At 38.0% G+C, this 24308-nt stretch overlaps 1 protein-coding gene across 2 annotated transcripts in view; it reads right to left on the reverse strand.

Annotated features, from left to right (window-relative positions):
- The window catches only part of LOC131061499 (uncharacterized), a 167759-nt gene that overhangs the window by 37818 nt on the left and 105633 nt on the right, over window positions 1-24308 (reverse strand). Inside the window, exons 6-7 of one of the 2 annotated variants that reach the window (XM_057995207.1) lie at window positions 23591-23690; window positions 21188-21265 (exon numbers count right to left, since the gene is read on the reverse strand). In XM_057995207.1, the coding sequence (XP_057851190.1) occupies window positions 21188-21265; window positions 23591-23690 (178 nt within the window). The remainder of the gene's footprint in view (window positions 1-21187; window positions 21266-23590; window positions 23691-24308) is intronic. The other variant, XM_057995208.1, reaches the window with a different exon arrangement.

Consider the following 24308-nt stretch of genomic DNA (forward strand, 5'->3'; position numbering starts at 1 on the left):
GGGAGTCCCCATGTGCAATAGGGCAATGTGTGAAAACGTCACAACAACTACAATTTTTGACAATGGCATGAAAAAGCGTTGAGCACACTAATATCATTTTCATCTAGGAGGATTGATTATTTACCAAGTGCCTGCAAAGTAAATGCAAGGCTGCAAGTTCTACTCAAATTAGAGCTCTCTATATGAAATGAAAGCTGCTCTAAATTTGGGGATCTCAAATAGACTAGGAAAAAGTGATAAGAGCAAAGGAAATATTAGTTCTACTTGCACACCAACAAGAGAAATCAATTCAAATTTCACACACTTAACTGTAATAATTAGGCAATAAAATCAGAACTACAACAATCTTATTATTAACTTATTCAAATCAAAATTGAAATAATAAACACACACAGAAAAAAGGAAAGCAAACCTAAACCAAATCAAACTAATGCATGGCCGAATCACAATCTCACTCGTCACACAAAAAGTTTTTAATTGATCAACCAATCATATATAAATCAACAGCAACTAAAACTGTTGCTATAAGTATTTCCAAAACAATAAAATTAATGAGCAACTAAAAGAGACTAACTTTGAATTCTAGACCAGATCAATTAACTTCATCCTCTAGCTGTGTGGAATTATATACATACTGTTGGTGTCATCTTGTTATAACAATATCTAGAACAGAATGTCACGTATGCAACTACTAAACAGCTTTTACAACTTGTAAAAACAGATTTGTTCTCTATCTTCAGTTCAAACAACTTTACCCTTTAACAGCTACCAAACAAACATTCAAACAACTATTTGGCATATTTTCCAAGAAACATTACCTCTTAGGATCCTTGTTGTGGAGTGCAACTCTTTTTGGAACACTTAATGAAGAGCAGAAATAGGTGATACATTATTGAGAAGCAGCAGCAGTAAATACAAATTGAAGTGGTTATTTCAACCACATAACTAACCACAACCACCTATAGGTCGGTAAGAAATACCAACCTGTTGACGTGTATTTTGTACACAATCATACACAGAATAAAATACCGACAGGCATCTTATCCTCTCTTGAGAAAATAGTCTCTAACTGCTGAAGATCTGCAAAAAGGATCAGTTAGGTGGACTCCAAGGTTCTTTTAGTGGGGTCTCCACGTGTGGACAAGCTTTTAGTGGTATGATGTGATTTGCTGTTTCCTTCAAGGCTTCTTACGGATTCAATAGTTCGAAGATTTCACTAATCTAAAAAGAACTTTCAAAAAATGGAAAAAGATAGGGCTTAAGAGGTCTAATCTAGCCTAACCCTAGGAACGACTTAGCATGAATGAGATTTGGCAAGACTCAACCAATTTCAATTTCGCCATAAGACAACAACTCAACTGAAATTAGTGCGATCTTCTAAGGTAATAATGATGTTCAATGCATCAAAGACCAAGGACACTACTACGAAGGTACATATCCTAGATACGAAAATGCTTGAAGGTTAAGGACTCAAGGTGTTTTCCAGTCGACCACACAAGGCGTTCCTACAATCAGCAAGAAGCTAGTGGTTTGGATTGCGAATCCTACCAAATATCAAATCTCACACTTAGTCTTTCTAATTAACAAACTACTTTGATTGAGCGTGATTCAAGTACATCCAACAACCATGAAGATAACTCAAGAAACTTGCAACAAAACACCATAACTTCAATATTTTATTGATTTCCAAGTCATCATATACAACAATTGCTTGAACTTCTCTCTTCAAGACTCAATCTTGCTACAAAATAAAAATTGCTTACAATTCTAATCTCTCTATTTCACTCTTAACTCTATTCTATATTAACTGACTATTACAAATGAAATGAAAATGGGGGTATAAATAGCATCCCCAATTACAATGAAAGGTCCAGATTGAAAGTAAATCAACGGAAAAGATCATGACACCTAAACCCTAATTAGGGTTTGTTACAAATGACCTCCTTTTTATTGAACAATATTAAATACATAGCCAAATATTAAATTTGGCACAAAAATCTAGGAGGTATCAACCAATGAGAAATAAGATGTCATGTCATCTGTAACAACCTTTCATCTAGAATCTTATTCCCTTTCCAATTTTCCTTCTTAGCATATGCAATGAATTTTGTCACAATTCCTTCGATTTCTGTGATTGGAATCTCGGGAAGATTCTTGATACTCTCTTCTAAGTGGATAACCTGATCAAATGCATCTAGAAGAGCTGTGTCCCAAGTAGGTTCAAGTTCCTTTGTTCTATCAATCAGGAGCATGGTGGCATACATTTGATCATACTGCTCATCTGTAACATCTGCGTCCTTGCGAAAGATGATAGTGATTCTATCCTCAAACTCTTGTAAATCCACATCTGTCTCGACCTCGATCCTCCTGCCAAGAATGGTACGAAGTACCTCAAATACTCTGTCCTGGATCGGATTGATCACCTCCTCAACTTGACCACATCTAACACTGATGTCCTCAAAGAGAACACTCTTTATATGGAGTAAGGTTGACCACTGAAACAAACTGTGAGAATCACCTTCTAAGATCCTCTCTTGTGCTAAAATTCTTCTAGATGTATGTCTTATAACTTTCAAGACAGGGATGACAACGTCCTTGGTATGGGCAAATGCAGCTACTGTTGCCATCAATCTGTGGATTATCTCAAGAACTTGGATAGCCTGATGGGTGATCTTCGACATCCTTGTAATAAACTCAATGGCCACCGTGTGAGATCTATCCATCCAATTACATGTACGCTGAACCATATTCCTGAATCTTTCTGCTTCATTGATTGATTGAAGGGGCAATGCCTGCAATGGTGATCTAACTGGATCCTGACGTCCCAAAGGTTCATTGATGTGACTGAAATATGTCCTCCATGCACCGACCTCTCTCTCAAGCTTTCTATTCTTTTCTACTTATTCTCTAAACTTATCCTTCAGTGCCTCAAATGTGTCGGTGGCATCATCTAAAGTCTGCTCTGCTGTGGATGGTCCTAACTCAATAGTCTGTATATGATAGTCTTCTGCTAGGATCTCACCCTCATATTTGTCTGCTGCCGGTGTAGCTATCTGCAGTTTTCTAGATCCAGTCTCATCTCGAATCATCTTGGACATCTTTGTAGCCTTCTTCTTCTCTGTTGTCATATGTGAGCGTCCAACAAGGCTCTCTAGATCGATTGCACTGTCCTCGTCCTCAATTACGATCACCTTAGTCAATCTTTCCTTCAACCAATCTGGGATATTTGATCTTGTCTCTTGAACTTGAATTTCTTTGTGTACTACTTCTTCTTGTCTGGGAGGAGATGTTACTTCATTATCATTATCTAAATCATAGTCTTGGAGAGATCCATCGGATGAAACATGCTGTGCCTGTTCTTCCTCCTGTCTGTCATTCTGTACCATCGATTCCATGGATTCTTCCACTCGAACTGTTCTATCTTCTGGCCTGGAAGAAGTACCTGGTGTTTGGTCTTTGTTAGCACCTTGCTTTTTCTTGGAAGGCTCTTTCTTTTCTGATCTTTCCTTTCTCTTTGAACCTCTCGGATGGAGATTGCCCTCACTGGCACATCGAAGGTTACCTTCACCTGAATTCCTAGGATTAGGATTGCCTTCACTAACACTGGCTCCACCTTCGGCTGGCTTTTCTTCCAAAGTAAAAGACATGGCTATGCCTTGTTCTCTCAACTTCTGATGTTGAATGTCTACCCATCTGCGAGTACAAGACAAGACTGGTGCCATCAAATCATCTAAATCCACGGCTTCGGGCTCATTCCAATTCAAACTTATTGCTTTGCTCTCTCTATCATATGAAGATTGGATGTGCCTGCCGTTGTCCTGAGCTTGGTCGGCTACTCTGTAAATCTTACATTTCCTGATGAAATCCAAAGGCAATCTAGAATGTATCTTGCGTTTTACTTCAAGATCATCTAGGAGATTCATCATAAAATCTTCAATTTGGTACTCATGTCTAAATCTTCTACCGACTGTCTCCTCTAAATGTCCATGAGGATCAAAACTATTCCTCCAAGCAAAAGATGAAAAAGGATACAAGGCTAACTCCCTCTCTGCGTCATCCATGGCTGAGACATTGGGACATACCTCAACTGAATTACCCAAAATAATAGGTACCTGAACTCCATTCTGATGTCTGTGTCTGAATGCCTTCACATATGCTGCCAACTGCCTTGTTACTTCAAGTAACACAATTCTATCTGTCGGGTACCTCGGCAACATGTATGGAGGTAAAGGACATCCATACACTCTAATGTAAGTGAACTTGGGAAACTGAATGAACCAAGCACCGTACCTCTTGATTAACTCCTGGGCATCCTGAGATAATCTGTTGTGAATCCCTCCTTGCAACGTCCTGGTGATGTTCATCGTGAAAGTATCATTGATTAACTTGTAGTTCTTCCCTGGTGGATGATGCAAGTAGGTATAGGATTCACAAACTCTGACCTCGCCGGGTCCTCTTCCAATCACTCCTCTGTGAGGTAGTCCTGCGTACTCGACGCTCCTTATTAAGGCATAGATGACGTATGAACTCATGTGGAAGGACTTAGTAGCCCTGAGTCTTCTCAATTGTACGTCTAAGCAATGGCTAATTATCCTAGCCCAATGTATTGTACCCTTTCCTTGAACAATCACCTGGATGAAATAAAACATCCATTTCTCAAAATAGAAGGCATGAGGTGCTCCTGTAACTCTGTTGAGCATGGTAATCAAATCTCTGTACTCCTCTTGGAAATCGATCCGGTGTGGTGTGTTCGGTACTTTGCTCAGACGGGGACGACTCTTGAGTAGCCAGTTCTTGTTGATTATGCTTAGGCAAGCATCTGGATCATCATCGTACACTGATCTGGCTCCTTCAATGCTCTTGTATATCATGTCTCTGTGCTCTGGAAGATGGAAGGCTTCACTTATGGCCTCCTCTGAAAGGTACGCCAAAGTGTTTCCCTCATTGGACACAATTGTCCTGGACTGTGGATTGTAATGACGGGCACACTCGATCATCAACTCGTGACACTGAATGGCTGGAGGAAAACCGGCCGCCTTAATGATGCCACTCTCTATTATTCTCCGGGCGACAGGTGATGGCTTGCCGATGTAAGGGACCTCCCGGAACTTCTTTGTGCTAAAGTTCCCCAAGTTGGTATCTCCAATGTTGCTCCATTTAGACACGATCTTGGTCTCCACTTCCTCGGTCTTCTGATCTTCTTTCATGAGAGCCGAGCGACTGGTGGATGCTCCCGCCTTTGGGGTCGCCATACCTACACAACATTTCATTATAAGAAATAGATTTTTGAAATAAATAACGTAGATAAGAGAGATAGATTTTAGGAAACCTCATGATAAGTCCCTAGAGTTATCATTTCCTAAAATACAACGATTGAGCTAAGAGATTTAAAATTCAAAATTTGAAATATGACGATGAATGAATAAAACAATAAAAATTAAATCGCCATACCTCGATAGAGAGCTAACTCTAGAATGCAAAAACAAAATTTGCCTAGGCAAAATTGAGATATAAAGATAGTCTTCAATATGATCCCCTCAAATTTGATTTCGCCACCTCTGGAGAGAATGTGATCTTCAATTTCGCACAAATAAAACACCAAGTCCTTAGCAAATTCGCCCTAGGCGTGGTCTTGGATGGATCTTCAAATTCGCTCTACCTTTGATCTTCAATGCGATTCGCACCTCTTCAAACACACTTCGCACGCCCCACACCACTTTGGGAATGTCTACGCCACCATGGTTTGAAGTCGCACCACCTTTGGAATGTCTAAGCGCGCCACCCTTGGTCTTCAATTGAAATCGCACCACCTTTGGAATGTCTTCGCCACCTTGGATAAATGAAACTCGCACTATATTCGCCTCTTGTCAATTCGCATAAAGGAAGGTAAAAATAATGATGTAGAAAATGATAATTCTACCCCCTTATATAGCGCTTGCATCCTTTACCCCTTAGGCCGACTTAATAAAAACAAAACCATTTTTTAAATGATTTGCAATGAAATAACAAGGCCGACCTCCATATATGAGCGCTCAAATCGATTTTTTTATTAATTAATTAATTAATTACTAATGCCTTGCGTTTTTTAATTGCAAATTTCGATTTTTAAATAAGGCAAAAATAATTAATAAATGTTAACGCCACATTAAATGCCAATAAAAATGGATTTTTTTAAATTTTAAATTGATTTAGCATTTAAAGTAAATTCGAATTGTTTAATTTGGCGCCAAAAAATATGTAAATAGAGGGACGTACCTCATCGCTCTGGTCCCTTGATGAGGGACAGGAGCGATTCACCATCTTTGGCATGATTCTTGCGTTTTCGACGTTTAATTCCTTCATTTCCACGTCCCAAATCGATCATCTGGTGGTCTTTCGAACTTGAATTTCTTCCTTGTGCGAGCAAGTGCATCCTATGACCATTATCGCCCTGGTCCCTTGGAGAGGGACAGGAGCGATCTCCATGTTTTTATGTTCATCTTGTATCTTTGACCTTCGAAAAATCATTGCTTGTGTCCTTTGCGCTCATTCCCATTCGCTTCATTATGTGTTTGGACGTATTTAAAGGGACCATCGCCCTTGTCCCTTGGAGAGGGACAGGAGCGATCCATGTTTTCTCCTTGACCTTGGCAACTTTACACTTCGATCTCCTTTGCAATGTCCTCCAAATGTCGTCCTTCGAATTTCCTATCCTCATGTCGCCTTGATCTTTGAAGGAACGTGAGTGTTTTTAATGATATCGCCCTAGTCCTTGTCCAAAGGACAAAAGCGATGGGAGACTTTTACCTCGATTAGCAATGTTTGGACGTTTAAAACTCTTGCAAATTGTCTTCAAACGATGCCTTGGACCATATGCTATCTTAAGACGTCTTGACTTAGCTTGATCTTGAAGCAAAACAAGGAATCCAAAGCAAATCGCTCTGGTCCCTTGGAGAGGGACAGGAGCGATCTAGTCTCCATGCTCAAAATGATGATCATTTCACGTTCAAAACTCTTGTTTATCATCTTTTTACCATACCATGGACCTTCCAAAACATTGCAATGTCTTGTCCTTACGTAAATTTTGCATGGATTAATCTAATATATCAATATCGCTCTAGTCCCTTCCTGAGGGACAGGAGCGAAGTTCATCATAACATGCTTGTTCTTGTTTGTACCAACTTGCAATTATCTTCATTGCGTGGAATGATGTCCTTTCGACCCTCTTGGTAACTTGAAACTTGTTTGGCTTTTGAAATTTACGCCATTATGTAGATATCGCTCTGGTCCCTTGGAGAGGGACAGGAGCGATCCAGGTCTTTAGAGTGCAAATCCTTCCATGTGATGACCTTTGCAACGTTTCGCTTGATGGAAATGCCTTGAAATGTCCTCGCCACCCTTCGTCCTGGCTTGGATCGGCCTTGAACCTTGGAGGGACGACCTTGAACTCTGGAGGGACGCATCATCACCATTGTATCGCCCTGGTCCCTTGGAGAGGGACAGGAGCGATCCTTCCTTTGTGGCCTTCATCTTACTTTGCCAGGTTCCAAGTTTATATTCAACGGAGTCGTCCTTCTTCACTCTATCCGCCCATGCCTTGACATTGTTTGTAATTTTGCAACAAAGGCAATTATATCAAAAATCGCTCTGGTCCCTGGGAGAGGGACAGGAGCGAACTAGGCATTTAGCACTGGTATGGACGTCCAAAAAATCTTCAAATTATATTCAATGTGCTCATCTCATATTCTCCTTTGTTTTTGAACGTAAACTTGCCTCGACCCTTGTCTGGATTTTGCAAAATGAAGGAAATCGCTCTGGTCCCTGGGAGAGGGACGAGAGCTACAAGGTACCTCGCCCTGGTCCCTTGGAGAGGGACAGGAGCGATTTAGTCAATATAGATCATTTTCCTTCGTTTTTTGCATCTCAAATTATATTCATTTGGCAAAGTATCTTCCTTCGGACGTCCTCAAATCATTAAGTTTTCAAAATCTTGCAAGGACAAGGCGAAATTTGAATCGTAGCTCCGGTCCTTCACTGAGGGACAAGAGCGATTTTCCTCCTGGAGGCCTTTCCGCGCTCATGAAAATCTTCAATTTATATTCAAATGAAAGATCTCGTCGTTCTCCATCACTTCAAACGTAAAATTTGTCTGGACTCTGTAGGGACGATGAGATATTTGAAATTGAGCTCCCGTCCTTCACTGAGGGACAGGAGCGATTTTGCTCCTACAGGCCAAAATAACAAGATTTTTCACATTTTAACACTTCACGAGGCAAAAACAAATCAATTCCGATGCCCAGGATCAAACTTCAAAAAAGTCAAAATTTGGTCAAAATATTCAGTCAGACAAAAATTCATATTGACGGTCATCATTTAAACAAGTTTAAGCTCTGCATGAACATTCCAATTGAAAATTAGACCATTTTGGCGAAATCATTGCATTCAAAATTTGCATTCTAGAAAAGAAAGCTCAAAAGCTCTCAAAAATGACTGGATTTTGGCTTGAAAAGGCAAGATTTAAAACCCTAAGGCTTAGCCCTAAATCCAGACAACTAACGGACTAACAAAACCCTAAAAACGAAAGCGAAAACAAGCGAAAAACAAGCAAAAAGAGGGGGTCCCCATTTGCGATGGGGCGATGTGTGAAATGGTCACAACACAACCACAACCACTTATTAATCAGTAAGAAAAACGATAACAATGATGAAATAAAATAGTGATAACAATGATGTAATAAATAAATGCTACCAATCTACCCCACCCCCCCCCCGCCCCCTTATTATGTCATATGCTCAAGAGAACAAAGCAAGGAAGTTCGAAAAGCTTCAAACTTCACAGCTGCAAGAGATTTGGTGAATATCTCAGCACAATGCTCTAGAGTTGAACATAACTGGTGGTAGGTATTTTGTTGTTGAACATGCTCATAAATAAAGAGACTATGCCTCAATATGCTTGGTACACTCATGAAAAACAGGATTATGAATAAGCTTCAACACATTCTAATTGTCGCAAAACAAAGTGGTACGACCTATCTTAGGAACACCCATACCTATCCAAATGTAACATAACCATATCGCCTCATAGATTGCTCCACTTACGGCATGATATTCTACCTCAGTGGAAGAGCAAACAATAGTGGCCTGCTTTTTGCTCCCCCAAGATATCGAGCCAGATCCCAAAAAGAAAATGAAGCTTAAGTAGACCTCTTGTCATCCACTGTGTTGGTTCCCAAATCAACAGATCATTACACTCTAAAGGTATGCCAAACCTTATTTTCAGGTATAAAGGCGGACTTGACCAACGAACAAGAATTAACCAAGAAGGTTAATATCTTCTGCTCTTTAGGCTCTGCTAAACCTTGGTGGGTAAACGAATATCACCACTATTTGATAACTCTTCCAGATTATATGATGATATTTAAGCAGATAAACCCTCACACAATTTTCAAAGGTCTATTTGATCACAACTTCTATTCAATTATCCCTTTATTATCTATTTTACACTGGCATGAGGCGAAAATAGAAAAATAGAATTAAACTAAAGCTTACCAAACTAATTCAAATTAAAGAATGTTTGTATTTTATCTGTTTTGGAGCTTAAACTAATTGGTGCCTTCTCCATAGGGCAACGGAGTCTAACCATAGAATCAATACATGTTCCTTCAATGGCAGGGATTCTAGTTATTTGGCACTGAATTATGTTTATGCATGACATAAACGTGCAAGCAGCTCTATCATAAAACCCTTATTCTTAATCCAAATTGAATGCCTCTAACCACTGCAACCTATTCAATAGAATTTAACTCCTACTTGAGGAAAACCATTTAATATATCACACAGAAAAAATAAAATTGCATCAACAAATCAAATATATCATTAATATAATGATGCATATGAGAAAGAGAAACACAAATCGGAGACAGCCAAATGATGTCTTTTCATTAATTTCATCAAATAACTGAAACCAAATTAGGACAATATCACTGCAAGTTCTCCATTTCTGTATTAAAATCTTTTACATCATGCACCCTTTGCCCCAAAACAGAATTTTGAACCCTCTATATCATCTCGGTTTCCCTCTTATAGAGATGAAGGAAGAAAACAAGCTACAGACCGTTTACATTCAATTACTAGTTGAACAACTGTTCAACTTCCCTAAAAGACAAAACCCCTTAATTAATATTATTTAAAAGGTAGCTGCAATTTGTCTCATACGCTAAATACATACGACCACTGCAAATTTGAAAAGAGCACTAAAATACAAAGTAGGCAATAATATATTTGAAAAGGGACAAGAACTAGTGAATGCAAATAGGCTCACTTTTCTTCAATATTCTGGCAAACGCCCGTGACCCAAAGGTCTGGCAAGGTTCTACATTTTGCAGAGCATCTTATACTACATTCAACATTACACCACTCGAGCAATGAACAAGTTGACTTGGGAGAGATGATCAATATATCTCTATCTTGCATATGTGTCAACTGTAGAAAGAATATCCTTCATTGCAAATTCAAGGGCAAACATCCCTTCAAGATGGAACTAAGTATTATCAACCACCATCTGTCCATCATTGATAAAATCCAGAGCTCGAGGCAATAATTGAGCCAATTCATCTTTCCATCTACTCTGCTCCTTTGAATCACCATTGTCATCAAAGAAAAGGGGAAAAGGAATATCCAACGGCTACTCAAATTCACTGATCTCTTCAATAAGCACTACATGAAATCTATTGTGCTTGTCTATGCATCCATCCAGAGCCTTTAACATAGCATCATCAACATCACCTATTGTCATAAATTCTTCCCTCTTTGATACTAGCCTAATCCGCAACCTGTTATGCTCTTTGAGTGCATTGTAAGTCTTAGCATGGACAGCCCAAAACTTGTCAGCCCATGAGATTACATTTTCAAATCTCTTCTTTACCAAATCTGAAACAATGCTAAACTTAACAGTTTTCAATTCTACAGAGTTGTTCCTGTTTCTTTTGGAACTTATTTGCTCTATATCTCCAATAGGTGCTTTCCGTTGTCATCTCAAGCAACCTATTATCATGATCTAACACTAGCTGGTATGAGCTTGTGGGACATTGTAGACTGTCCTTCAACTTGGCAACCTCTTGCCTCAATTGTTCATTCTCAACTACATACCATCTATTTTCTTTACCTAGTTTTTCAATATGTGCCTTGGCAAACTTAGCAACATTGATATTCAAGTCAGCAATTTCTACAAGATCAGTGTCTTCCAACCTTTGAACCAGTAACTGCCCATACATCTTGCTAGGATCCTCAATTATCAATAGTTTCTTACTACGTGGGTATATAACCCAGATTGATAAAGCATGATTATGAGGATGGAATCCTGAATCTATGTTAACCCAATCTGCTCCTTTTGCACTTAGCTTTACTATCACCTTTTTATTTGATCTGAAACTGTCAAACACAACTGTTGAGCTAAGATCACTTTGGGAGAATCATCACACCTACCTCTTGTAACAATTTCCTCCCTTTCTCCGGAGTTAGTTCTCATCTCTTCATCCACATTATCTTGCAACTCTTTAAGGACCTATGGTTGCAATTCAAGTGTAACCTCCTTGACCCTTTCTCTAATTTGTCCTCCTTTATATCCCAAAATAAAAGCTTTACATTCAGAAGAATACACAAATGAATCATCAGAGATGAATTGTTTCGCAGCAAGATGTCTGATGTCATCAAACAACTGATTAGAAGGCTCTATCTCAATCATTGTCCTATACTCAAGAGCATTATATTCTTGGATCACTAGCTTCACAATTTGTTGACATTCATCATCACCATCACTTCCCTCCTCTTCGGAGTCGACAAGGCCAATTGAGAAACTTGAATTTGGTGTAGGTTGTGGAGATATATGGCAAATGGGAAGAACAATTTCTTCTTCCATTCTATGAACATCCTCTTCATGAGGTTCTCTTCCTCTTCTCTTAAAAACATAAGAAGGAATATCACGTGTCAACTTTGCCTCATGTTGCAACATTGTTTCTACTCTCTTCATTTGATCTTCTTCTTCAATAAAAACACCTTTTGTAAGATAGATCATGCTTCACTCTCCACCTCTCTACCCTCATAATCCTATTATAAATTTGTATCCTCCTAACAGCATAGGTTTCATCTTGATTTCTAATCGTGAATATCCCTCTATAGCACTAACTGTGAAATCCCCGAAGCACAAACGTGGAAAGCATATGGGACTGCTTGTTATTAGATCTAAAATGCATGAAATCGGAATATTGGAATTGCCTCACAATTTCCAGGCATGCCACCCTATCAAGAACAGTTCTTGGCAACAAATTTGAGGTTCCTACAAAACCATATACTCTAATTTCAGTGCAATCCTCAAAGGCATACCAATCTCCCCAGTTATGATCAATGCTCACCCTTTTTTCTTATCCTTGGGCCTCACGAATTTCTGGATTTCCGATGACAGACTGTAATCACAAGGATGACCCATGTGCACATAAATCCGTTTCACAAAAAATTCTTCAAAGAAAAGATTATGTTATCTAATGCACCTGTTGTTGCAGATAGCAGTCCATAATTGAACAAGCCTCAAATTCCCATCATCATCCTCATCCCTGATTTTCAACTATGGTTTCCATTTATTCTTCACTTGTCCCTCATAGAGAATTAGATGCATTAACAATGAATAGTGCTTGAAATGTATAATTTTATCATCCCTCTTAATAGAGGCCAAACTCTTGTTGATCTCTATTACAAGAAAAAACTGCATGATCAAAAGATCGAGCATCATGGCTTAAATATCTGCTACCAACACCATGGGGGCTATCTGCATTCTTGTGCGAGCCTTTAGACCTAAAACATGACATGTAAAATAATATGTATATACTCATAGTATTCCTCAAATAGGTTAACAGAGAATGGAGATTCTTCTGTGTCAGCAAATACCCTCAGCTTACCCTTCTCATTCCTGGGTCTATGCAACGGCAACCTCTATCTTTTATAATCATTGTCCATTCTACAGTACTCATTCCGAAGATCTCCAAGACTCAATTTTAAATCACAGCTTGAGTCTAATTGAAACACTTCACAAATATAATATCTTGTGACTGGAACAAAAGAAGAGCCATTTGCAAATTAGATTGTCCTCGAATCTGGATCATACCTCTTAGCAAGTGCTCTCATCAATTAAACATTCACAAATACCTTTGGGATGACCAATTTCCCCAAATTTAGCCTCCAGGGATTGCAGACAGGTTGGTCTCTGTACATCTTCCTATAATGATATCTAAACATATCATACCCTCTTTCAGCAGTCTAGATGTCCCCTAAGTGTTTCTGTTTATCCTCGAGTCTCTCAACATCGGGGTTTAAACTCTTACACCGCTTGCATCATGGCCTAGTGCCAAGTAATTGGTCAATCAAATCTTGGTTCGCATGCCTTGATTCTTTCTTTTGTCTTTTAGGTTTGGGACTTTCAAAAGGGCCCTCCATTATATTTAAATTCTTGCAAAACACAAAATCTCAACAATGCAAGCAAAAACCATTCTTTACCACCTCAACCAGCAAACCAAAGGATGAAGCACAAAACCCTAGAAGGAAATTCACAAACATCTTCACACAAAATTTAAATTTTAGCACAAGTGCAAGCTTTGAACACTTACCCCTATTATGTTGTCTCTATTATTCTTGCAACTTTCTGAAAGCCTGAAATTCTCCACCGAACACCTCTACAACTTTTTCCTCAACTTTTTTCAGACACACAAGGTCTTTGATAACTTAATTGGGCCGAAATTGAATTTAAAATCCATCAAATGTTGCACATTAATGCTTATCCATGCAAGCACAGAGTTGTTAGCATAGTTCTTTACTAACTTCAAATGTCCACCGTTGATCAAAAATATCGACGACCATCGAACAAGATTGAATTTCCTCCTCGATTTGACATTCTCCACTAACTATGGTCAATGGTTCGGGGAGAAATGGAAAAGGTCCAACCGATGTAGCTATCTCTTCGAAGAACACATCACTCACTATTATAGCCATCAACAAGGCCCACACTTCTTTTATCATCTGCGATCAATGATCTGAAGAAACACCAAAATTGTTCCATCGATATTTCATTGTCTCTTTGATAGGCTCATGACCCATTACCATTCCATTTTATGCATACCATCGATAGATCGGTGGGATACTAAAGTTGTCTCATCAATATCTTTTTGTCTTGTCAATGACCTTGGGCCCACCATCTAGTCAAGCTCTCTTAACCTCATCGTTGGGTCGATAGAACGCGGAAACTATTCTATCAATGAAAAGAAGTCCCACCAATATATTTTGCTCTCCTAATTTGGAACCACGCTACTTTTGATGTATTGATAAGATGCCACATGGCTCCAATCGATATAGTCTTGTCTCACTGATAAACCTTGTTCCTTTCTTGAACCATAGCCACACTTTCTATCAATGGATCAATAAGACATGTAATAAGTTGACTAAGACTTACAAGGGTATCGGGGTCGTGAACTTAGGACATAAGAATATATATTAACAACACTTTGGATATGATGAGACCAATTATTCACATTGTAACACTATAAAATATGGACTTCAATTCAAAACTAAAACATGAAATTTGATGACAAGAACTAAATGAAAAACACAACATTTAGGGTTTAGGGTTTTCCAAGCAGGTAATTACATACAAAATCTAATTGCAAACTTGAAAGTTCTAACACACTGAACCTACATAGTCCACATCAATGTATCCACACAGAAATAAATCTAAATTCTTCTTTTATTTCAGACCATATGCCATTGTACCACGAATGTCTCTCAAAATATGATTTGTTCTTTTCCTATGAACCTTAGGTTCTTGCATATACCTAGAAAGACAACTGATATCTTGCATGGTGTAAGTCAAGTAAATAAGACTCCCCATCAACTAACGATAAAGAGGAGAAATCACCTGAGGTTATGGATTATGGAAAGAGAACTTGTCTCCATGGGTGTCAACATAGGTTAGCAATCTTGCATTCTGAATTTCTGGAGCAATGTCTTGGTGTATTTCATCTGAGAGACATAAATATGATTGTTTTGTTGCCACACTTCAAGTCCAAGACAATAATGCAACAGCCCAAGATTTGTCATGTCAAACAATCATTTGAGATAATTCTTTGTCGCATCAATCATCTGTGGTGAAATCCTTGTGATGATTAGATTGTCAACATATACAATCACAATTACAATCTCCCCCCGCCCCCCCACCTTGCTCTTTGAGGTAGAGATTGGGATCATAAGGATTCCTAATTAATCCATAAATAAGGAGATGCTCATTGACCTTGATAAACCAAGCTCAGGAAGCTTGTTTAAGACCGTGGAGAGATTTGATGTCTACATACGATGTGTGGTTGGCTAGGTGCAACATATCTCTCTGTTTGAGTCATATAGACTTGTTCCTTGAGATCTCCATTGAGAAAAGCACTCTTGACATCCATCTGATAAACTTTCCAACCAAATTGAGCTTCCATCACCAAGACCATATGAATAGTCATGATTTTTGTTGTGGGGTCAAAAGTTTCATCATAGCCAATGCCTTCCCTCTAAGCATAGCCCATAGCCACAAGTCATGCCTTGTACTTATCAATGCTACCGTCTGCTTTATATTTGATCCTGAAGACCCATTTGCATCGAATAGCCTTCTTCCTTGGTGGGCAATCAACAAGTTCCCATGTATTATTCCTCAATAAGGGCTGATATCCTATCCATGGCTTCCTTCCAAGGCGGTGACTCAAAAACCTACTAAACTATTTATGGTTCTCAACTCTGAATAATTGTACACATGAGAGGAAGATATGCCTCTTTTACTCAATGGAAGAAGATGACCAAAGCTCTAGTGCCAAAGAGTTGTGAATGCACTTTTTCACTGCAAGGGCCTAATCTTCATGTGTGACATCAACAAGTTGAAACATCTGGCGACCCTTGAAGCACAAGCAACAACTTCACCATTTCTAAATCTATCTCTAATGAGACAATTTTTAATCATTGTGGCAATCAAATTCAACTATCAAGTTGTGCTCCAATGATTGGCTAACTAAAGGAAGGTTCTTTGTGCACCCAAGAGCATATGAACCTTTGTACTTTTGCACTTGTGAGTTTTGAGGGGCAAAGATATATCTCCAATTCCCTTAACTTCATATGATGTGTAATCACCAAGCGATACTTGCCCATGGGTGGTGGATGGAGTGAAATAAAAAACCAACTTGTCATATGCCCAGATGCACCAAAATCAACATACAAGAAATCCTCTTCATCTGAATCTTATGTAATGCAACATTACCATGTTGTTTATTTGGCTTTTTTTGTCAATGAGGTTTCTTCTATTAGTCGCCCTGTTGGTTGACAAATTTTGTCACTTAACTTTGTATTTTGTTGCCCGCGCAAGTGACAACTATAACCACCACTTGAGTCGAAAGTAATGGTATTTTACATCAACTCTCTACTTATTTTACAAGGCGCAACTACCTTTTGATGATAAAAAAAGAATTAAAAACTATGGATGCTTTTAACCAGATAGCAAATAAGGCAGAGCTTTTAACCAAATAGCTTTAAAAGGCGAAAAACATAACAAAGATAAGAAAAAGAATACAAAGATTCTTCCTTCTATATAGAAAATGCCTTACAATACTACTTTAATACTGCATCATTTGTTCAAAGCCAACTTTTCCACAGCAATATTCACAACTTATCATGAAAATCTTTCAATAGATACCACGAAGAACCATCTAGGCAACAACATATTCAACATAAGAAGAACAAACACCCATCAATCATAACACAAAGTTTACAATTCATAGGATTGCATTCAAATGATCTCATTAATATCTATCAAAAACTTCCAAAATTCCTTCATCAAAGAAAAACTTATTAAATCACACGTGGCCCATCAGAGCCCATAGTTCGAAATGCCAAAATCCCCTAATCCTATGCTATTACACTAATTCAAAGTCAATGACACTAATTATCTAAGGTGAACTGGATTCCTTTCGGCTTCAAGTACCAGTTGGAGTTGTGCATTATGCAATTTAGCCTTTTCCTCTTCTTCTGCTAGCACCAAGAGTACTCTCATATGCTCGACAAAACTTGTTTTGCACTCCCAAGCCAAAGTTGTCAATCCACAAAGGATATCCTCTTGTGGGTCTTCCACAAATTCCATACTAGGTTGAAAAACTGGAGCAACATCATCCCCTGACAACACCATCTTTCAAGATTGAATTTTATTTCAACAGTAGAAAGTACTCTATCCTGACAATATGTCACTGACCGAATACCAAAGCAATTTGCTTCAAGTTAGATTTCTTGCTGCGACAATTTCTTCTTGTAGGTGTTGATTATGATTTTCTACTTCTCTCTTCTTCTCTTAAGGCAGCAATTACCCTCTTATATTCAATCAAATCAGTTTGTTCTTTCCAAGCAGTACGCTCAGTCTAGAAATGATGTCACTTTGCTCACTTTGCAGCCAATTCAAATCAGGCTGAATTACAAGACACTGGTTTTCATGGGGTAACACCATTTTGATTTGAAATAGGAGGATAACCCATACTGAATATTGACTGAAATTAGGAAATATTGGGAGTGACAAGTCTCTGTTTTCTTCGAGTGGTCTTTGATATGTTACTCTGACCAACTTTAGCAAGTAATAATGAGCTTAGGAATATTACCATTTTTTATTAATGAATGAAGCTTTAAACTTGCGTTACCACCCTTGCATGCCTTTCTCCGTCCAATCCATCATAAAGAAGCTGTACTTCATAAATCCTCTAAAAGATTGCACCTTGGGAAATGTGAGCTCCAATAGCATTGGGCAATTAATAACTTTTTGAATTGAGAAGCATGTTGAGCAAGAGGTCTACTGAGTTAGAGAATCATCCGACGTGTCGACTTTGAGTAATGACTAATGTACTTAGCTCCCAATGATATGTGGTCTTCAGAGAGTAGTCGGGTTTTCGATGAATTTCGCAACTTGAGAACAATGTGTGAAGAAGTATTGGGGTTCCATAACTATTCGATTAACCGATTACAGAGAGATGGACTTGACTGACAACATGACTTCTTGGGAACAAAGACGGATTGGGTGATTGGCACTTTGGTGAACTTTGGCACTGCGAAGACCAAGTTCAAAAGTTCGAAAATTTGCCAACCCAAAGCGTGTACTTAAGGATAAGGTCACTTGAAAAGTAAAATTAGCACTCAAAAGGGAGATCAAAAATTAGGGTAACACACCCTAAGAAGGATTCTATGGCTTTTTGTGACTAGATTCACTATTGGCATAGGAATTGTACCAAGTCTTTGAGGTTGTGTCCCCTTCCACGAATGGGACATTCTTTTTCTTGGAAGAGTTTTCCTAATTTGAATTTGATGATCCTAATGGATCACTCCGACAATTAGGTTGTTTTCCCTTTTGCTTTGCTATGAGGGCCTGATTATCTTGGGATTTGATGTCACATCATGGATTGCTTCTTCTTGTTGAAACAAGTTTACCAACTCTTCAATGGATGGTTTTGTACTCACCACATTAAGACAAGGGACAAACACACAAAACAAAGGGAGTAGTGCTCTCAATACTAGGTACAAGAGTCATTTGTGACTTTTTCCCCTAATGCTTGCAATTATGTCCTAATCTATGCTCCTCTTCTAGGAAATTCTCTAATTTCACCTCATGTTTCATTTGAAGGCAATGTAACTGTCGTTGCAAGTGGAGAATTTGATTCTAGATTTTGACCTCATACATTGTTTTAAGATGATCCCAAGCTTCTTTTGCAATGGTGGTTGTTCTAATGAGAGGATAAACCTCATCTGGCACTCCAAATAAGATGATCAATTTGGCCTTTTGATTGGCCTTGTCAAAACTAGTTTTGTCTACACCCAAATTTGGAGGTCTAGTGGTGTTCCTAGAGACTATATCCCAAAGGTCTTCAAATTGCAATTGGGTTTAAACTTTGGTTTCCAGGCAACATAATTGTCTCCTCTCAAAAGTTGAAACTCAAAAAGAATCATTTTTGGTGCCTTGTTTGCCATTTTCTTAAAATTGTTCCTTGTAGCTCCCTTAGAGTTTTACAAACTAGTAATGGCTCTAAAAAAATATGCTCTTTTCTCCCAAATTGAAATATCCAAATGCAATAAATTATTAAATAATAATATAGTTTTAAATCGTTTGTAACCAAATTATTTTTTGCAAAATATAAATTAAGAACAAATGAAGTTTTTGATACACCTTTTCTGGCTTCCTTTACTGCCCAAATTGATCTAATACTACACTTTTTCACCAAATTACACCTTCTTATGCCTTCCTCAAGGACAACAAATTGATTTTGTATCAATGCCTTCAAACAGCTTGTCTTTTTGCAGCCTGCTTCTCCATTTGCCTTCAAACGGCTTGTATCTGCCTCAGTCAAATGCCATTCCTCTTTTGCATATTCTAACAACCAGAATTGGTGCCTTAATTCTTGTCTCCAGCGTCTCGTAGGAATTAAAAGGAATTATGCTTTTTTTTCTAAGAAGTCGGCGTAGCAGATGACTTCAATCTCAACATCTAACACACCTATTCACTCAGCAACACAAGGTCAGTGCATCAACAGGTAATATCATGTCTAACATTTGGCATTTACAAACTGGTTTCTGCAGATTAAAGCACCTATGTTATTGCTGAGTTGGGACATTGGCATTTGCATACTTCTTCAGCAACTACTTCTGTAATCAGACATGAATTATTATGCCCAGAATGGTCAAACCATACAAAATGGCAATGCTGGCTTTGACTGAGTGGCGATAAGATTGTTGGCAGACTCAATGCCTTCTTCTCCTTGTGTGGCTTATGTAGGTGTCTGCTTCTTTCACACCTTCTTCAAGCCTACAATCAACGCCCAGCATTCAACACAGCATTGAGCTAGACTGGAGTGTGGCACAAAGTCTTATGTCTCCAAGATGTTAACAATCTGCATCACCATCTTCAACTCATAGGCACAAGACCTTTATCATTGCTCTGATACCATAATGAAGAGCAGAAACAGGCGATACATTCTTGAGAAGCAGCAGCAAATAAATACAAAGTGAAGTTATTACAAATTTACAACCACCTACGGGTCAGTTAGAAAAACAATAACATTGATGTAATAAATAAATGCTAAGTATTGCTAACAACACTGCTATTATGGACAGCTCAGCAGCTACCTTGTGCAGAAGAATTGTCTTGCCCAACAAATTTGGTATCCTGCAGAGTATGTTTGTTAAGTTGTACCAGAAGTTGTTAGCTTGTGCAACAAAGCTAACATATTGTGCAGAAAACCAAACTGTTGTAACAAGATAGTTATGTCTTGCACAACAGCTCCAATTCCTTCTAAACCTTTAGAAGCACAAAAATGACTGTACAAAATAGCTTAAACAAACCAATTTTAGATTATCTGTCGATTCTGTCCAGCCTATCTTACTCTATTCAAAATGCAATCAATTCATCCATAAAATTATATTATAAAACAGAAATCACTTTGTAGGTTTAATTGTGTAAGATAGCTGGAAATGAGTTTGATAGGAGGGTTTTCATGATATAATAGTGTAATCACAGATACAAAAAGGGTGTACAACAATATATACTTCTAGGACACATCAACATATGCCGTTTATCATAATTCTACCACTAGTAACCAAGCTCTTAATTCTTTAGAAATGGACTTGTCAGATAAGGTTTTTTGTTGTTTGTTTTTGTAAATTCTCATGGGGTTCATCTTAGTTCTGCCTGAGTTGCTGAGGGAGCATGACCTAGACTAGCTAGTTTGCCCAGGTACATCTTAAAATGTACCATGGCCAAATGGTCAAGCCCAGGGCCAGGGCCAAGTAGGATCCGAACTGGGATCAGAACCCACTATTATAGGTGAATACAATAATATTTGTTCTCTTATGCAAAATAGCAGTACAGCAGTGCAACTATGTATAAATTTCAGCTTCTGTTACTCATGATGTTTACAAAAAGGATACATTGCAACTTCTTTTACTGTTTTTTGTATGTAAATATTAATATATTAACTTTTTGTTTATTTTTTCAATAGCTGTCCCCTTGCCATTCTAAAAGTATGTAAGAAAATTAGTCCCTCCCCAAAACTCAGAGAAACACTGGGAAATTCAGTGCGAGAAAATCAGGATTCAAGGTTGGATGAATGCCTGAATACCTGATCGTGTCTGACTGAAATACATTTTCAAGACTTGTCCAAGTAATGACGTATTGTCCACAACAGTGTCTCACTTCCCTGTGAAAAAATTTGAACCACTCTTACAAATAAAATAAAAAATGATCGCCAACGTCAAATAGATGTTACTACAATAACAGTTTTGTTTAATAGAAAGGCCCCACTTAGTATTATATCTACCCCACTGTGCTCTCTATGCTTACTGAAATGCTCTGTTTTACTTTTATCTTTCTCATTTGTCATGCTCATGAAGCAAAGGAGATATTGCTGTCTTGTAACCACAGCAGCAGCCATGGTTACTGAAGTCTCATTGTCCTACAATAAGATGTCAAAACATCACAATAGCAGTAGCTGACAGAAATCCATCTCCAACAAAGTTTTCAAATAAATAATACCAAGTTCTGAAACATTTTACCTGCAGAGAAATTTCAAAGCTTTTTGTGCTCATCATAATCAATATTATTACCAAAATATAGACAATAAAGACAGTCAATCCAAACATTCAAGCATAAGCTAAGGAAACAGACCAACATCATTGCTCCCTCCACATCAGGACACACAAACTAAACATAGCCTTGGTGTAGGTGAGTTTGCAAGATGCCACTTTTGAACATGTACTGGATATCTAAATTCTATTTTTGTAGTTACTTTATGTTTATACAACATACACAGGGTTGAATGAAAAAGGCATTTCAAAGTACAACAGATAAGCGGAGACTTTTTGCATAGATAAGAAACAATTCAGGATTCATTGATGTCCGTAAAATTTAATAAGAGAAGCTGAAGAGTTATATTGCTTTCTCTTAATATCAATCACCAAAGGTTAAACATGATAAATAAACTATTTTATATGCAGATCCACACTCAGAGAAAGATGGTAATGTAGTATCATCTAGACTACTGACATGTAACAAAATAAATTATCATGAAACCATTTCAATCGAAGAACACCATCATATACGAAGAAATTTCAACCTCTTAAAAAAAGTAAAGTAATATAACTCTACCTGTAATACTGGAAAACATCATGATGTGTCATATTCCCATGTAGACAGCAGGCAATGATTAGAAACATTAAACAATACATGTACATAAATATATATATATATATATATTCAATACATAAATTATTTTTACCACTTAAAATACATTTTATCTTAACTAGTAATGAAAGGATGCGTCCATTCCCAAGCCACCTCTGGAATAGACACCACGTTTCAAAGGGAATCGCGTGGTTTCAAAGAGGTATAAAACCGCACCCCAAGGAAACACAAGAGAGGGAGTGACAAGGAGAGAAGGACAAGGAGAAGCATCCAACAGGTAACTTCGTTACTCAGTAATAATATTTATTTCAGTTTTCATAATTTATGATGCCTAGACAACCATGAGGATTGCCCAGGGAATGCATCAGTCAGCAGACGATGTAAAAGGGCTAGTCGCTGGTTCTTCCCAGCGATGAAGAACCAGCGCCTAGTAAGCATTCCTTCCCATCACCAGTAGGCTGGTACGTCCCCAGGCCAATCCGCTTAAATGTCGAAATGTTGAAGTATGTTTTGTGCCAATTGTATTAAATCTGTTTTCATTCCTCATATAACAGTAATTAATATAATTTAACTAGTGACCCAGATTAATTGCTAAATCGGTTCTATGCCTAAAAATGTCTTACCAAATGAACTAAGCACATCTATAATGTACAAAAGGGAAAAATGAACTTAATCTTCACATTAGATAGGTAACCTGCAATATCAGGTTTAGAATGCTGCATTAAAATACACTTTAGTGATAGACAAAAGAATAAAAATAATTCATTCATTCTCAGACACAACTAATATGTAGAGAAAAGGAATACTAATTAATGATAGTCATGTTTTTGCAACTAGGCACAAATATAATGAATTAGTCCCTACAAATTTATATATAATGGATAAATGTTAACCAAGTAATATAGTCATGAATCTATGTTTTATGTATGCATTTGTTATCTTCCTGATATTCTCTGTTTGTTAGTACATTCAAGATAATGAGTGCAAGCCAGGGGTATGCTGGGCCCATCCTCAGGTGGCCCTATTAGCCCTAAGAGACAGGATGGGTTTGGATGGGTAACCCAGCCAACCTGAAAAATCCTCAAAATCTAGAATGGGTCGTGTATGTATTTTGTGCTGCAATAATTATGCCACCGATCTAATATTACTGCTGACATAAAATAAAATATCTAAATGTTGCAGGAAACCGTAATTTCCTTTTGTGGCCCTAAATCCAACCTTCGGTGGATAGATCAGGCCCTAATTATCAGAAAGGCAAGGCAGGTACAGCAAAGGTTCATTACATGTGGCATATCAAAATACGAAAAAATTAAAAAGCCCCTTTTCAGATGAATATGCATACCTGTTACAATAATATACAGCATTATCTCCAGACAATGATATGGCCAATGTATACAGATCAATTGCCTCATAATATCTTTTTGAAGACATAGCTGAATTGCCTACACAATAGCCAAGAGTTGCAATGAAAAATAGATAACGTTAGGGATCATATGATATAGTATGATTAAATTGCTTTCTTCATTAAAAGTGAACAAGAATAATCTAATAGTATCTAAATTTGCAAATTTCAAAGCTAACAACATATGCATATCCACGAGAAAAAATCCATGGTGCGACGTGAGCCTCTACAACAAAGGCCATGGAGGGGGAAAATGATGAATCAATAACAACTTCCATGGTATGGGCTCGGGTCTGGGAAGAAGCAGACTACTGGAGCTGGCAGTGTTGGGTCCGGCCTCAATGGTGTGTCACAGGTTGTCGGAGTTCCAACAGGGGTGAACAGAATTCCGAATGGGGTTAGTAGATTTGGCTCATATCAAGAATGGAAAAAACCAAACTCTAATGGCTTTCAGGGAGGATATGGTAGGAATGGAGGCCGATTTCAAGACTATGAATCATTCAAAATCCAACTGGGACATCAAGAGGAGATCAGAAGAGATTTGCTAAATCGTAAGGGCAAGTTCTGGGGCGGAGGGAATTCTAAAATCAACAGAGGCGTTGGGGGGGATAAGATGAGCCCCCAATATGTTAAAAAATCGGGGAACAAAACTATAACT

The sequence above is a fragment of the Cryptomeria japonica genome, chromosome 8 (genome assembly GCF_030272615.1).
Source record: "Cryptomeria japonica chromosome 8, Sugi_1.0, whole genome shotgun sequence".
Taxonomy (NCBI): Eukaryota; Viridiplantae; Streptophyta; class Pinopsida; order Cupressales; family Cupressaceae; genus Cryptomeria; species Cryptomeria japonica.